Source organism: Xyrauchen texanus, chromosome 34 (genome assembly GCF_025860055.1).
Source record: "Xyrauchen texanus isolate HMW12.3.18 chromosome 34, RBS_HiC_50CHRs, whole genome shotgun sequence".
Classification (NCBI taxonomy): Eukaryota; Metazoa; Chordata; class Actinopteri; order Cypriniformes; family Catostomidae; genus Xyrauchen; species Xyrauchen texanus.
In genome coordinates, this window is record NC_068309.1 from 8002982 (window position 1) to 8018718 (window position 15737).

The 15737-nt window shown below is 36.3% G+C and overlaps 2 protein-coding genes across 8 annotated transcripts in view; both read right to left on the reverse strand.

Moving 5' to 3' along the window:
* Window positions 1-796: 796 nt before the first annotated feature.
* Window positions 797-10348, reverse strand: sdad1 (SDA1 domain containing 1). Its single transcript, XM_052104317.1, has 22 exons — window positions 10169-10348; window positions 9829-9933; window positions 9622-9720; window positions 9235-9345; window positions 9074-9145; window positions 8854-8954; window positions 8672-8729; window positions 6575-6649; window positions 6362-6463; window positions 6206-6275; window positions 6011-6114; window positions 5843-5900; window positions 5675-5733; window positions 5442-5518; window positions 5237-5334; window positions 3559-3635; window positions 3347-3470; window positions 2626-2717; window positions 2362-2549; window positions 2141-2225; window positions 1859-2020; window positions 797-1679 (listed from the first exon to the last, which is right to left on the reverse strand). Exons 1-22 carry the CDS (start codon window positions 10256-10258, stop codon window positions 1635-1637), a joined length of 2052 nt encoding a protein of 683 aa, XP_051960277.1. The 5' UTR covers window positions 10259-10348; the 3' UTR covers window positions 797-1634.
* Window positions 10349-13253: 2905 nt separating this feature from the next.
* ptpn13 (protein tyrosine phosphatase non-receptor type 13) overlaps window positions 13254-15737 on the reverse strand; it is a 110198-nt gene continuing 107714 nt past the window's right edge. For all 7 annotated transcript variants that reach the window (XM_052103888.1, XM_052103886.1, XM_052103887.1 and 4 more), the window contains 2 exons: window positions 13950-14012; window positions 13254-13863 (listed from right to left, as the gene is read on the reverse strand). In XM_052103888.1, the coding sequence (XP_051959848.1) occupies window positions 13786-13863; window positions 13950-14012 (141 nt within the window). In that variant the 3' untranslated portion in view covers window positions 13254-13785. The remainder of the gene's footprint in view (window positions 13864-13949; window positions 14013-15737) is intronic.

A 15737-nucleotide genomic window follows, 5' to 3' on the forward strand; every position in this document is an offset into this window, starting at 1 on the left:
AAATGGATAGGTGACCTGCATGCACTATCAGTAGACAATTCATGTATGGAGTTTGGCCTTGGTCTTTCAAGAGTCACTGTCAAATCCAGGAAAGGCTATGTACCCAAGGTCCTGACCACACCCTTCAAAGTGCAGGTGGTTCACCTTCAGGTCTTCCTCCCTCCTCCATTTAATTTGGATGAGGAACAATCATTGCATTTGTTATGCCCTGTGCGGGCGCTAAAGGCATACGTTGAGTGTCCTTGACAGTTCAGACTGTCTGATCAGCTCTTTATATGCTATGGAGGATGCACAAAAGGAATATCCATCTCCAAGCAGAGACTTTATCACTGGATTGTCGATGCAATTACCCTGGCTTATGAGTTGCAGGTTCAGACTTGCCCAATTGGTGTTAAAGCACACTCAACTAAAGGCATGGTCTCCTCATGGACATGGACGAATGATGTGTCCTTTCAAAACAATAAGACCCAGGATGTAGACCCAAGTGTACTAGAGACCCAAACAGGACATTGAAGCACAACGCCGTACTGAGAATGTCCATTTGAATGATCGCATTAACATTGATGTAAGGATTTGGGGTTGGATAGGAGTTCTTAAATCCAGCAATCTTCTCACTTTTCTATTTTAAAGGAAAAGAGACAAATATTTATAATTCCCATGTATGGGTGTTACAGCTCAGATCAAAGTCTAGGGGTTTTCTTGGACTACAACATAAAATGAATAAGACTAGTTTAACAACACAAGTTACAAATTCGAGCAGATTTATTTTTTACCTGCGAGAAGACATGTCTTCTAAGGAGAAACAGGTATTGGCACTGAATAGCCAGTGAAATAAGGCAAGATTGTAAAGGGAGATATTAAAGATATTCTTAGACTCTTATAATTTTATAAAAACTCAAAAGAACAGTGAAAATGTAGTTTTTCTCCTGCAGTATGAATGCTCAAACTTCACAGATGTACGCCAATCTCTTTCAATGTTTTGTAGATTGACTACACAGCTGTCAACAGGCTAAGATTTATGAACACACGTTGTCCACGAGATGCAAATATAAATAAATCGTCTGTCAAAGCTTTGTCTAGTCATAACTCAAAACATGTTATTTTCAGAACAAATGGGTCACTGACAAATGTTATTGAACAAGGTCATAAGGAAATCTTTTAAAAATCTAGTTTAAAATAGATGTCATGTTTCATAGTATCTTAATCTTAGTTTCCATTTTGGTTTCACACGCGTTTAATTGTTTTAGCATTTTCTACTAAATAAATAAATGAAAACTATTACCTACTATTACCTGATAGTGGTGTAACAATCAGGTAAAAGGTATTATAATATATTCCTTGCACCTGGAATACATTTTAGCATACAAGATAAAAAAATAAAATTCCATGGTTATTTTTGTATAATTAAAATAAATTAAAAAAAAATAAAAAATTTAAGAAAGAAGAATATTGTAAACTACCTATACCAGCTGTTCCAACAAAGGTTTGACTGTTTAAACTATTTATTAAACATGAAAAATGAAACTCAGTACAGTCAAGAAGTCAGTACATTCTCTTCCTGTACATAGAATAGTCTAAACAGTTTGTGTTTGAAATTAACCATCAAAACAGCTCCAGTCGGTTACAGGCAGGAATTACTTGTATTTTCTCTTCTTCAAGAGTGAATCTCTTAGTGCGATCTGAGAGGAAAAGAAGTGATGAACTGAATAAGAAACGCAGCAAATACAAGAACAATGCACTAATCGTAATTACATATTAATTAAACAGTAATAACACAATTACAACAGCAATTACATAGAATTATTATATCAAAGGACTATGGTGCTTAGTGATTAGGAGACTGAGTGCCAGGGCTCACCTGTTTCTCTCTGAAGGAGCGTTTGCCTTTGGTCCTCACATTCTGGCTGTGTCTCATCATCATAAAGTTTTTCTTTCGTTTTTTCTCCTTGTTACTTGTACTGGCGTAAGGGTTTAGCTTACTTCTCTTCTTTATGAAGTCTTTTTTATCAGTCCGACCAGCCTGAGGTGAAAGAGGCACGAAAATGTGTAGTTTTATCAGAAATAAACAATGTTAACAATGTCAGAAGGACAATACTGTATCTCTATGTCTCTAAATTTGATATTTAATCAGTGAACTCACCATGGCTGTTGCCAGTCGTGTTTCTTTGTCAGATTTTGGTTTCTTGTGAAGATGTTCGATGTCTCTCAGACTAAGTATTTCCCCTCTGAAAAAGATCACCTTTAATTAATTGATTTATAGATTATTTACAGATCTTAAAAAAATATGTCATTTCCAACATGACATTTATAAAATCTCAAATTTGAACAAACAGTGATCACATTTAAATAATTATGTCCTACTTCTCCTCCTCTTCATCACTCTCCAAGTTCTTCCTCTTTTGACCTTTGCCGGGTGCCGCGTTGACCTCTTTGGCCATCTGAGCGATGCGGATCTTTTTGAAGTCCTCCTGCGTGAGGAGTCGGCTGTTGCTGACCACGGCAGCTTTAGCTTTACGCTCATCCTCTGGAATACTCTGCAATTTCTCAGCCTGACACACACATGCAACATTGGTTATGGATCATTTGCATCAGATGCATCATTTAGAATCAAATGTGTATACTCACAACTTCTGTCTGATCTTCGTCAGAGGAGTGATGCACATTCACCCATTCTCCATCTTCATCATCCCCGCTCATGCTTGCACTCTCCCAGCCGTCTGTGAAGTGCAAGAAAGAGTATGAGGGATCAGAGAATTAGGAAAAAAAAAAAAAAAAAAAAACACCTAAGGGGATGTTTACATCTAATGTGTTTTTGCATTCATCTGTGTACATTTTACAATAGTGATTTCAATGAAAACAAGCACTAGATGGACATCTTTGACCATAGCGCTGCATCTCGCACAGGAACACCCCTTTTTTTTTATGCTGAATGTACACTTTTAAAAAAAAGTGTCTCAAGGCAGCTACGTTCTGTTCTATTAGTTGGTCTGGATCTATTTATTTATTTTTAGAGCAAGAGTGCATTTGATCTGAACAGACCCTGAGATGTTCATCAATGTATAATTCAGTCAATTTTGTTGTACAGAATAAAAATGTTAGATTTAATCCAAGTGACAGGTTGATATATAAACAAGAAAGCAACCATGATAAAATGGGATTTTTGTGAACTTTTATATATTGACAAACTGCAGATGGTTAAATAATAATAATAATAATAATAATAATAAATATATATATATATATATATATATATATATATATATAAAAAAAAAAAAAAATCACAGCTGTGGCACATATTACCCAATGCAAAAACCAGCTAAAGCCATTAAAACAGCTTTTCTCTCACCTTCATCTTCCTCTTCTGCATTCTCCTCTACCTCCAGCACCTCAGCTCCAGGGATGTAGTCTTTGGCCTCCAGTTCTCCATAACTCTGGATCTTGGCCTCTTTGGATGATTCTGTGGGCCTCCCCTGGTAAAACAATGCACATATCAGGCAAAAAATACATTTTATGTAGAATGACCAAATTCTAGATTATTTGGTCTCATTTGCTTCATACCCTGTCTTTTCTGTGTAGCATCTGTGGATTTAGATCTCTGAAGAGTTGGATAAGACCTTTGGATGACATCACAACATCTGCAAGACGGAAACAGACAGAGACATGCAAATGTTCAAATATAAGTGCAAATGTCTACATTTGCAAAAGTATCATTAATCTTCATAGAGACAAATACAGAACCCCCAAAAATGCCCAGGTCTTCTCACCAGGGTTCTCATGCTTTGACCAATGAATTTCCAACATCCTAAATGAACTATTTAGACTGATTGGTGAACTTTCAAACAATTAATTGAAAACCACTAACTCCAAAAAAAGATTTGCTAAAAAAATAGAACACATCAAATTGACTTGAGTAGTTTTTACTCAACACAAGCTCTACAGAAGTGCAATATCTGATGAAATGCGTTAGAGCAAGGAAAAACTTGAAAAAAATAAATACAAAAAATACATACAATATATACAAACAAACATTCACTGCAATACCTGTACACCTACTTATTCATGCGATTATCTAATCAGCCAATCGTGTGGCATTAGTGCAATGCATAAAATCATGCAGATAAGTGTTAGGAGCTTCAGTTAATGTTCACATCAACCATCAGAATGGGGAAAACATGTGATCTTTGTGATTTCGATCGTGGCAGGATTTGTTTTTGCCACTAACTGCTAATCTCTAGAGTTTACAACAGCAGAAGACCATAGTTTTCCTAAAAAGTGCTCAGTGAGTATCAGTCCCTCTATGATTTTGCGATTGCAAGAATTCTTGCACATTTTTATAATATATATCTGAGGGAATCCCATCGCTTTCCTTCATTTTTGACAAAATTGTTGAGTGGCAAAATACAATGTTTGAAACGCTTAACGTTGTCGCAACATATCCAAATGCACAGCTGCTATTGTGTTATCTCCATAGTAACAGTGTAAGCGTCTCTGTCTTGTCTCCTTTACGTTGTACGTTCACTATCTAAATCCTTGTCTAAACTTTTGCGTGACCGCAGACAGAACACATTTATTACAGCTAGTGTTTAATCGTCTATCGGAGTGCTGTGAATGAGACACACAAACCTGTGTTTATACAAAGAATCCTTAACATTCACTTAAAATCCCGGTTAGTTGCATAATAAAATGTGATCTGAATTTGAAGTGGTTAATACAGTAGGCTACGAATATGAAAATAGCAATATGTTTATATGCTGATAACAAATGGTCATAAATGTTTACTAAAAACAAAAGGTCACATATATGCAACATATTTCAAAATATGACAAATTGCCATTTTCATAAAACCATTTGTGGAATTTTTATTTGTACATAAATGCTCAAATACAATATATGAACTTTAATTGTATTTGTTAGTATATGTATATCAAATTTCAATATTAGATGATGTAATAATTGCAACAGGCCCAATTATTGAATCCTCATTTGTGTTTTCAGTTTATAGATTTATTGCACATCTATTTTAAACTTAGAGATGTTTTCCAATTTCTTTTCAATTAGAAATTTCTTTGACTTTTAGTATTTTATTAATTTCTATTACTTTTCCAGGGCTTGAAAACCCATTTTCAATGATCAAAATGGAAACACTGTATCACCCTAAAAGGTTGTATCTAAAAACAGAGAACTTCATGAACAGAGTATGAAAATATGAAAACAATACATAATAGATGTGACATACTTTTGTCTTTGTGGGATTTGTACTGTGTGAGATCCTGAAGCAGGTCTTCTGACATAGAAAGTGGACAGCGGGCGACAACTTCTTTTATAGCGTTGATTCTGAGGTAAGATGGCGAGGGAAAGAGAATGAGAAAGAGGGAAAGCTATCATACCAGCCACTTCCAAACATAGTGCAATTTTACATTGTATTGTATTATAGTGCCTACCCAACTGTCATGACCTCCCCTGAATTTCTGTCCGTTACAAAGTTATTAGCGATGGTCATGATGACCGACTCAATGATCTGGAAGAAGCAGGAATATAAGAAATCAAATTTCAACATTCATCTCAACGCTTTACACAGCAGTACAAGATAACTTAACAAAAAAAGATCAAACAAAAGTCAAAAGATAATTTTAGATCATTATTGAAAAAGTCTTCTAAAAATGATTCTGTATACCTCAGGAGGGACTAACTGATGAGCGGCCTGGGCGGCACATAGGAGAATTTTGGTCACCTCTATAAGATGAAGAGGAGACTTTAAACAAAAAATGCCTCCGAAGCATTAAAAGTAGTGTATTACTCAATAATACATCATAAATATCCTAAAGGGATAACAGTGTGTTACCTCTTTGGTGAGGCTGAAGGAATCGCTGAACAAATGGATAGAAATTAAAGAGGAAGAGCTGTAAAGACACACACACAAAAAAACTGGTTATATGGAGTAAAAATATGTATATATTTGGACCCAATTAAAAATGCTCAGGATGTGTGAATGTTATCCATCTTCATTTACCTCATGAATTCCCACGAGTCTAGAGATAAGCTCCATTAACATGATCTTCACCTCAAAACGCTCATTTGAACTCTCCAACTGCTTTAAGAGTTTCTCTGCAAAATCTGGACATCACATAATAACACTTTATTTCAGGAGGTGGAGACAAATGGGAGTTGATTTTTTTTTTTATACATGAAAAAATGGTGGTCTTACCTTGTGGATCGTGTATCAAATGGATGGCAGAGAAATTAAAAACCTCAACCTTTTTCTTCTTTTTGTGTTTCTGAAAAACAATCCAATATTTAGCACTGAAATCAACAAAAATCATTGATTTGTTGATGAAGGAAACACTTGATTTAACCGGAATACCTTAAGGACTTTCATGGCTTTTTCCATTTTCTTCTTGTTTTTTGTCGTTTTCTTTCCTGTGGAATATCGGATCATGAGATCTCTGGCTGACGGCCCGTCATCCTGCAGAGAGAACAAAAATAAAACAGGAAGTAAAATAATAGAATGCATTCACATCACAACATTCACTTACAAAGAAAGCAAATTGAAGACATGAACACCTGAAATACTGACCTCTGATTCTGAATCACTGTCTTTCTTTTCATCTTCATCTTTTCCCAGAAAGAACTTTAATCCGGCTACAAGGATCTGAGAGGAGACAGCATTTGTTAAAACATTTAACCCTTAAATGTTTCGCCAAACATTATTATATACCTCGGGTCTTTAGCAACCCAGCACATTTATCTATCACAAATGGATCTACAGATATTTTCACATTTTCAGAACATTTTCAAGGCAATTAGAAATATAATCAAATATATTCTGATATATTATATTTCAATGTTTTATTTTCATTATATCAAAGAGATGATGCAACAAATATAGAAGAGGATTTATTACTTCCGGACTGAAATTTCATGACAACACTGACTGTCAAACACATACTGAGCTGGACATAACACATAAGCGACACATATTAATCTTCTCAGGCACTTTTTGAGTCCAAATTGATGCTGAACATCAATAAATTCAGTAGTATACCCGAATGACAATAGTCATATCATACTGTTCTTGTGTTACACTTGCTATAGTTTACTTCCCGTTGCATCTTTGTTAAATGTAAATCAAGTCAATCACTGAAACATCAGCGCCTCCTTGAGTAAGAAACAGCATGTACAATATGCATGTGTGCATTCATATGGAATACTGATAACGTCACACAGAAAATCAATGTGATGTAGTAATTTGTATGAATATTACTCGTTTATCTTGTAATACACAAATAAATATATGTCCTGTGATATTTAACTTAAATTACACATAAAAATATGATTTAAGGAAGCGCAAAAAAAAGTATATTAAAAGACACTTAAATATATAAGGTTTTTATTGACACTATACTCTTTTGTAATTGAGTAGGTATTAAGTTATAAAAATATTAGAGCTGTCAGAATTAACACATTACACATTCATTTTTCTTAATTGTGATTAACGCATTTACTGTTAATACAGCATAAATACTTGTGTTAAGGGCAGAACCTTTGTAATGTCTCCACCTGGAGTCTTTACACTGATGCACATGCCACAGCACCAGAGCCCTTCTACAGAGACGAGCCTACAAGCTTAGTATAAAATAGCATAATAAGGTGGTCCCATAGACATTCTAGTTGAATGTTATGTTCTCTCCTATGATAGAGCTGCAGATGTTATATCAGTGCTTCCCTGTCAGTGATAAACTATGGAGAAAGAAACTCAACCCTATTTGATGAACAAAACAAGCCCAGATGGAACTTGTGATAGAAATCAAGTATTTTTCAGAAGCGTATAAGGCACGTTTTAATTACCACAGAAGCAAGTCAATTCTTAAATATCACCAAAATGCAGAATGAGACGTTATTGTTTGCAAGCGCTTTTCATAGCGAGTTCAAAGCAGCACTTGATGCGGGCGTTGCCGCACTGACGCAAATCATGAATGCAGCTTCACGATTGCTGTAACAAAGCGGATAATTGCAGTCTACCCGCAGATTAATATTGTGGTGGATGACAGTTTAATCCCCACTACAATGTATATGCAACCTATGTGGGGACTAGTTTTTTCAATTAATCAAACTCCCATTTAGATTTTGGGAAATGTTTAATGTTGATTGAATTGGTTCCATTTTAGTGCATTGTCTTCATACTGTGGAAGGTTTTGTTTGGAAAATTTTAAGAAAGCATTATATATTGTTACCCTTCCTAAGATGGAAATAAATGAATTTGAAAAGAAGTGTGTATATATAGTGTCACATTTCAGCACTTTTAAAATCTACAATTAACTAAAAAAAAAATGTGATTAATCACGATTCAAATTTGTAATTGACTGACAGCACAAAAAAATATATTTTTGTGAGGGCATTAAATAAAAAAAATGGATTAGGTACACTGAGGTAAAATGAGGTTCCGGGTTACTAAAGACCCAAGGTATGCATTAAAGAGTTAAATACAAAAACAAGAAGTCAAAAACCACAAGAGCAATTTACAACGTCTAATATTTTTTACGTATTTTTTCATAAAAATAGCATTATACAACTATTATTACATTTAATAATAATATCATAATATATTTTATAATTATGTAAATAATTGGGAACTATATGATTTATGAGAATAAATCAACAATAAAAAAAATACCTTTGTGACTTTGGAGAAACACGCTGTGGTGATGACGTTCACAGTTTTAGAGTCATTCCTGATTGGTAGATGTGGAAATTAAAAACAGAGGTATGATTGCAGATCATGTTACACATTGTAATATCATTTTACACGTTATCCCACAAGTTATTTGTTGTTTCAGTTCAAAAGCTTTAACGCACCAAATGTTTCTTCTGTACAGATCAACCATCACATCCAGAGAAATCTTTGCAGCAATGGGGTTCGAATCCCTCAGCATAGTGTACATAAAGTTCTGTAACGTCTAAGAAAAAAAACAACAGATATTTAACAAGTACCTACAGTATTGATATTCTTCAAAACTAAAGTATAGTTATGAATGCTGTAACTTTATGGAAAGAGACAAAAATGTGGGTGACTTACTGTGTTCAATTTGTTGTTTTTGTGCTTGGCATTGATATTTTTGATGTCAGTCACAATATGCATGTATAAAGTCTGTAGAGACAGAGGAGAGATTATTTTAAGTAAATAATCAGCAATCATTTATAACCTGGAATCTTATTTTACACCTCAAAAACACAGACCTTTCGTAAAAGTTTATCATGACAGCGCAGTAGCTCAAAGAACAGCTCCAGAAGACTCGTGGGACTGATCAGATCCTTGTTTCTCAAGAGGATAAGGGATTTGCAAAATGTCTGAATGAAAGTTACACAAACAGAAAGCACCAGTCAGATCACTGCAAGTGAACCTTCAGACTACCTTTAATCAACTTTAATCACAAGTGAGTATATATACTGAAAGAGGTGCCACACTGGGGAAGTGTGGCACAGTGGTTAAGTATTAAGCAGATAAATTAAAGTTTGTAGGTTTGAATCTCATAAGTGCCAATCCATGGACACCTCAGGTAATCTCTATGAGGATTGTGTCACTTTGGTTGAAAGAGTCTAATAAACAGCAAATGTCATTCATACCATTCTGAGATCTGATTCTAGAACTGTATGGTAGTTAATGAGAAGATCAGTCAGCTCTTGGGGGAACTTTGACAGCTCTTCTAAGTAACAGTGTCCAACCTGGGAGAAAAAAAAAAGTCAGCAAAAAACCAAGAAGTATCTTTCATTAAATACAAGAGACTGAAATGAAATACCAGACTGAGAAAGAAAGAGGTTGGATCTCCATACCTGAGCCAGAAACATAATCAGATCAGCCAGGTCTTTGTTGGGTTTGTCCGGCTGATGTTTAAAGATCTCGACATTGGACTGATAATGACGATACTGTTGCAAAAACTACAATGAATAAACGAGGACCAGGTTAATATGAATTTCTGGGTCAACATGCCACAAAAATTATGCTTTACAATACACAACTGTTTAAAGATAAGGTTTATCTAGAGGTTAAGACATATATTTTGAAATGTCTCAGTACTTCTAAACAGTCATCATAGGCGCAAACAAGACATTTATTTGGTTGACTACACAGCGAACAGGCCATTTGACAACTATAGCATTGACCGTGCATTACCTCCTCCGTGTAAGACTTCGGATCCCTCTTGATAAGATTTTGCAGCTGTGGGAGATTTGTCGGTAATTTGTTATTGTGTCGACCTGACATGATGAATAGTTTTGTAAACGCCTGAGCGTCAGAAAAGAAAGTTTATTCAGACTACTACAGCACAAACGTGGCTCACAAGGAAGTCGCCATGTTGGAAGCGAACTACGGAAACCCTGACAGGACCTTCCGGTTCCTGTGAGCGACCAAACGAATCCTACTATGGCAAAGGAATAGTTGTTTTTACTGTCTTGTAACCATATTAATATTCATGAGGAAAGTCGTCACTATTCGTAAAAGGCAATAAATGTTTGTCTTTTTTTTCTTCTTCTATGAGATGTAATCCGCCAGGGGGCGCAAGAGGGCTCAGAAAGCAAAATCACGAAGTTGTTTTGTTTTGCCTTAGACATTTGTGCGCTAAGTAGAATTAAGCATGTTAATTACAATTTAATTAAACCGTTTAAGCATTTTAATTACAATTATTGGTTCCTAGCAAACAAATGGAAATCCTTGTAGCAGTGTAATCACAAACGACTGTGATCGGTTCATCCTGACCATTGCTGAGAAAAGTAACAGGTACCACGTGACAACACCCTCAATTAATTATAGAAGCGGTTTTGTCAATGATTTAGACGTGTAGAAACTTTGATAGCCTTTGAATATAAAATAAACACCCAGCAGTAAACATAGAAGCTTTATTACCCATCTCACCTGACCAATTAGAAACTACTTGTGCCGCAACAGTATTGTTCAATGAACTGAAAAGCATAAAAAACTCCTTTAAACCTAGTTAAATTTGATTGCATCCAAATGACACAGACTATATAAAAGAACCATTGCAGCTCATAAAGTGAAAGGTGTGCAAGTGGGTGATTTGTATCTTCAAATGTTTATAATATACTGCTTTTTCATAACTTATTACAGTGATTGTATGGCAAAAATGTATTTTTAGTGACCCGAGACTTCATTCCACCCCCTGTAACACATAAATTTTTTGGAGTTGTGCCCCCACCTCTTATAAAAATGGTTTTATATATATATATATATATATTAACTGCTTGATTACCAAAGGTGTGTAGGGTCATTTAAAACCCTAGATATGTAATAGTGTCGCTTCTTTATTGGACTTTTTTATGGTTATTTCATATCTATATAACTATCACAGGATATTTCTTTGTTTATTACAAGACATATAAATACCATATTCATACAAATGTCTACTATATCACGTTGGTTTTCTGTGTGACTTGTGTATTATGTATTCCTGATGCGTGTACACATTCATATTATACTATGCTATTTCTTACTCAAGGTGGCACTGATGTGTGAGTGATTGACTTGATTTACATTTGACATTGCTATTTGAGGAAGAAGTCACGTGGAAATAAACTATAGTAAGTGTAACACATGAACAGTATGATTTGGCTAATGTCATTTAAGTGTACTACTGATATGATATAAGTAGTGCATCTATTTAGACTAAAAAAGTTACGTGTTAAGTGTTACTCAATATGTGTTTGACAGCCAGTTGCATCTCATGAAATTTCAGTGTGGAAGTAATGAATCCTGTTCTACAATAGTTGCATCATCTCTTTAATATATGAAAAATAAACCATTCAGATATATCAGAATATATTATTCTATTATTTTCTAATTATCTTGAAAATGTTTTTAAAAATGTGACACTATCTGGGCATTTTGTAGATCCATTTGTGATAAATATACTCTCTACAGTGGATATTAAAAGTCTACACACCCCTGTTAAAACAGCAGATTTTTGTGATGTAAACAAAGATAAATTATATCAGACATTTAAAAATTACAACCTATACATGCCACTGAAAACCAAATTGACACATTTCAAAGAGAGAGAAAAAACTTAAAATGCATAAGTGTGAACACCCTACAATAAATGGGTATGTAGCTGTGTTCAGAATCAACCAATCATCAAACTCATGTGAAATAGTACTCTGTCTTCACCTGAAGTGACTGATTAACTCCAAATAAATCTCAGCTGTTCTAATAGTATTTTTCTGACATCTTTTTGGTTGCATGCTAAGAGCCATGGGGCACAAAGAGCGTACAAAGAGAAAACTGGTCAGGCTGTCAAGAGGCCTACAGCAACACTAAAGGAGCTTCAGCTCTTTCTTGCAAGTACTAGTTGCTCCCTATGTGACCACTATCTCCAGTAATGTTCATCTATCTGGGCTATGGGGCAAGGTGGCAAGGCCAAGCCTTTTCTGACAAGGAAAAGCCAAAAACATATAAAACATCCAAGCCTGGCAAAAACCTATATCGCCCACCATGTGGAAAAATATGTTATGGTGTGATAAGAACAAGATTGAACATTTTGCCCATAATTGTAAGAGGTATGTTTGGTGCAAACAACACAGCACATCAGCAAAAGAACACCATACCCACGGTGAAGCATTGAGCTAGACCTGGGGCTTTCGTGAAGGTAGAGGGAATCATGAATAGCTCCAAATACCAGTCAATTTTGGCACAGAACCTTCTGGCGTCTGCTAGAAAGCTGAAAATGAAGCGATCTTTCACCTTTCAGCATGACAACGATCCAAAGCACACATCTAAATCAACAAAAGAATGGCTTCAGCAAAAAAATATTCATGTTTTGGAATGGCCCAGCCAAAGCCTAGACCTGAATCCTATAGAAAATCCGTGGGGGGACCTGAAGAGGGCCATACACAGGATATGCCCTTGCAATTTGACAGATCTGGAACTTCTTTGAAAAGAAGAGTGGGAAATATTCAAAGGGTAATAAAATCAAAGGGTGCTTCAACTAAGTATTAGTTCAGGGATGTGCACACTTATGTAGCTAGGTTAGGTATTAAGTTATATTGTAATTTTTACATTAAAGGTGCATAAATACAGATATGATTTATTTTTGTTAAATTTTTTTACATCACAAAACCATGCTGTTTCAACAAGGGTGTGTAGACTTTTTATATCCACTGTACGTGCCGGGTCACTACTTACCAATAATGTTTGGCGAAACACCCATTAATTTAACAGTTAAAGTCATTAAGATTTAAAAGCATGATATTCTTTTATTTACAAATTGCAAATTGTCCAGTATGTAACAGCTTTAAAACATATCAACAGATTTCATAAGATAAATATCACACTTGTTATAACACATTTAATTTCTTCGATTACCACTGGCACTCAGTGATTTCAAAAAGATTTACAAAGCAAATACTGTCTCGTATTCTGTCAAGGCAAAATTTCCAGCATTGTTTAGTTTAAAATACACAAGAAATACACAAGAAAAAAAAGAATTCATTTATAATTGATCCATAATCTTAAAGGAATCTATAAAAAACATTTACCAAAAAATTATAAATTATAAAATAAATGTATTCAAAGAAGTAGCAGCCAATGGTCAAAAATGTAAGCAATAGGAATACACAAAATTCTGCAAGAATCGTATGCGTCACATGATGTCCAAAACATCAGAAGACAAGTATGTTCTGACAAGGTTAAAGCCCCTGATGGGGGGTGTTTCCTTGTCGATTGAAACACATTTATTTGACCCTGTTTAGAAAGCAGAAAGGCAAAGGGGGGCAATATTTTCATCCTGACAGTTTCTCTTCTGCTTGTAGACATCTGAGCACGTATAAGATGACCTGGTAGCAGAAAATATATTGTTCCTGGAGAGGAAACACAGAAAATGTAATGCATGCAAAAGCAAACTTCATTTAAATGCATAGTTCATTATCAAGTGGTAAGATGTTACCTCTGTTTGCACCATGCCATGCCTTTGGAGTCTCATGGTGCGTACGACATCAGATATGTCAAACTAATGAAAGGGAATTTGGAGAACATAGTTTATATATATATATATAAAACAATAAGCAATATATTAGCATTTTGAAAACAACATTGCACTATACTTAAAACATCAATTGTTTATGTGCAAATTCAAATAGGAACATTATAAAACTGATTAATAATTTTCATACTTAAATGAACATTAAAGGGATAGTTCGGCCAAAAATGAAAATTCTCACATTTACTCACCCTCATGCCATCCCAGATGTGAATGATTTTTAAAAAGATTTTTAGAACAATATCTCAAATCTGTAGGTCCATACAATTCATGTGAATGGTAGCCAGAACTTTGAAGGTCCAAAAAGTATAAAAGTAAAAGTGTAAAAGTAATCCACACGGTTAAATTCAAATAGTCAGAAGCAATATAATAGGTGTGAGTGAGAAACAGATCAATATTTATGTCCTTTGGCGATTCACATTCTTTGTGCATATCGCCACCTATTGTGCAGGGAGGATAATTTATAGTTAAAAACGACTCGGTTACTAACGTAACCTCAGTTCCCTGAGAGGAGGGAACGAGTATTGCGCAAGTAGCTTACGCTATGGGAAAACTCAGTTTCTCGAGAAATATTGAAGTCTTCATGTAAAACGCATTGCAGCTGCACAGCAGACAGCAATGAGCGAGGCAGCTCGGTCATTGGCTGTGCTGCGGCAACTTGCTCGAACCAATGACGGGGCGACTCTGAACGCGCCAACCAATGAGATGGGCGTGGCTAAGGCTATATATTAGGCGCCCGTCATGAGAGTTCTTTAGGTTCAATCGACTGAAGCGACTGACCAAGCACAAGAACGGCAGCTTACGCAATACTCGTTCCCTCCTCTCAGGGAACCGAGGTTACATTAGTAACCGAGTCGTTCCCTCTCAAGAGGTCTCTCCTATTGCGTAAGTAGCTTACGCTATGGGAACACCATGCAAAATGCCGTGCGTCCTGACTTCGCTCTATAAAGCCAGAGGCAGATGCCTGAGCCTTAAAGCAAAGTGATTATTCAACGAGCCGGCCAACGGCGAGCTATATAATGGGATAATACAGAGCGCCTTTGACGAATGATTAGGTTCTCTGGAACCCGTTGAGGGGCCATGCATGAAGGGCCCACAGATCGGGGCGGGGATGAAGAATCATCCCGTTGGCCTGCCTGAGGAGGTCCAGCCTCAACGGAATCGGCCATGGGGCAGATTGCATCATCTGCATTAGTTCTGGAAACCACGTCTGGTTCTTCCAGAGTGGGGCTACCAGGAGCACTGCACATTTCACCTCCCTGATCCGACTGATGACCTGAGGTAGCATCGCGATCGGGGGAAAAGCATACAAGGGGCGGCTCGGCCAGACTTGGGCGAAGCGTCCGTGCTCTTTGAGAAGAAAAGAGGGCAGTGCGCATTTTCCCTGGAGGCTAAGAGGTCGACCTCTGCCTCGCCAAAGGTTTGCCATAACCACTGAACCGTCAGGGGTGGAGAGACCATTCTCCTGGGAAAACTTTGTCTCTGGACAGCATGTCCGCTCCCTGGTTCAGGACGCCTGGCACATGCGCTGCTCTCAGCGAGCGCAGGTTGTGCTGTGACCATAAGATGAGCTCCCTGGCCATAGAGTGCAGGGAGCTCGACCTGAGTCCACCCTGGCGATTTATATACGATACTACCGTCATGTTGTCCGTTCGGACCAGGACGTGTCCGTTTTTCAGGTACGGAAGCAGGGCT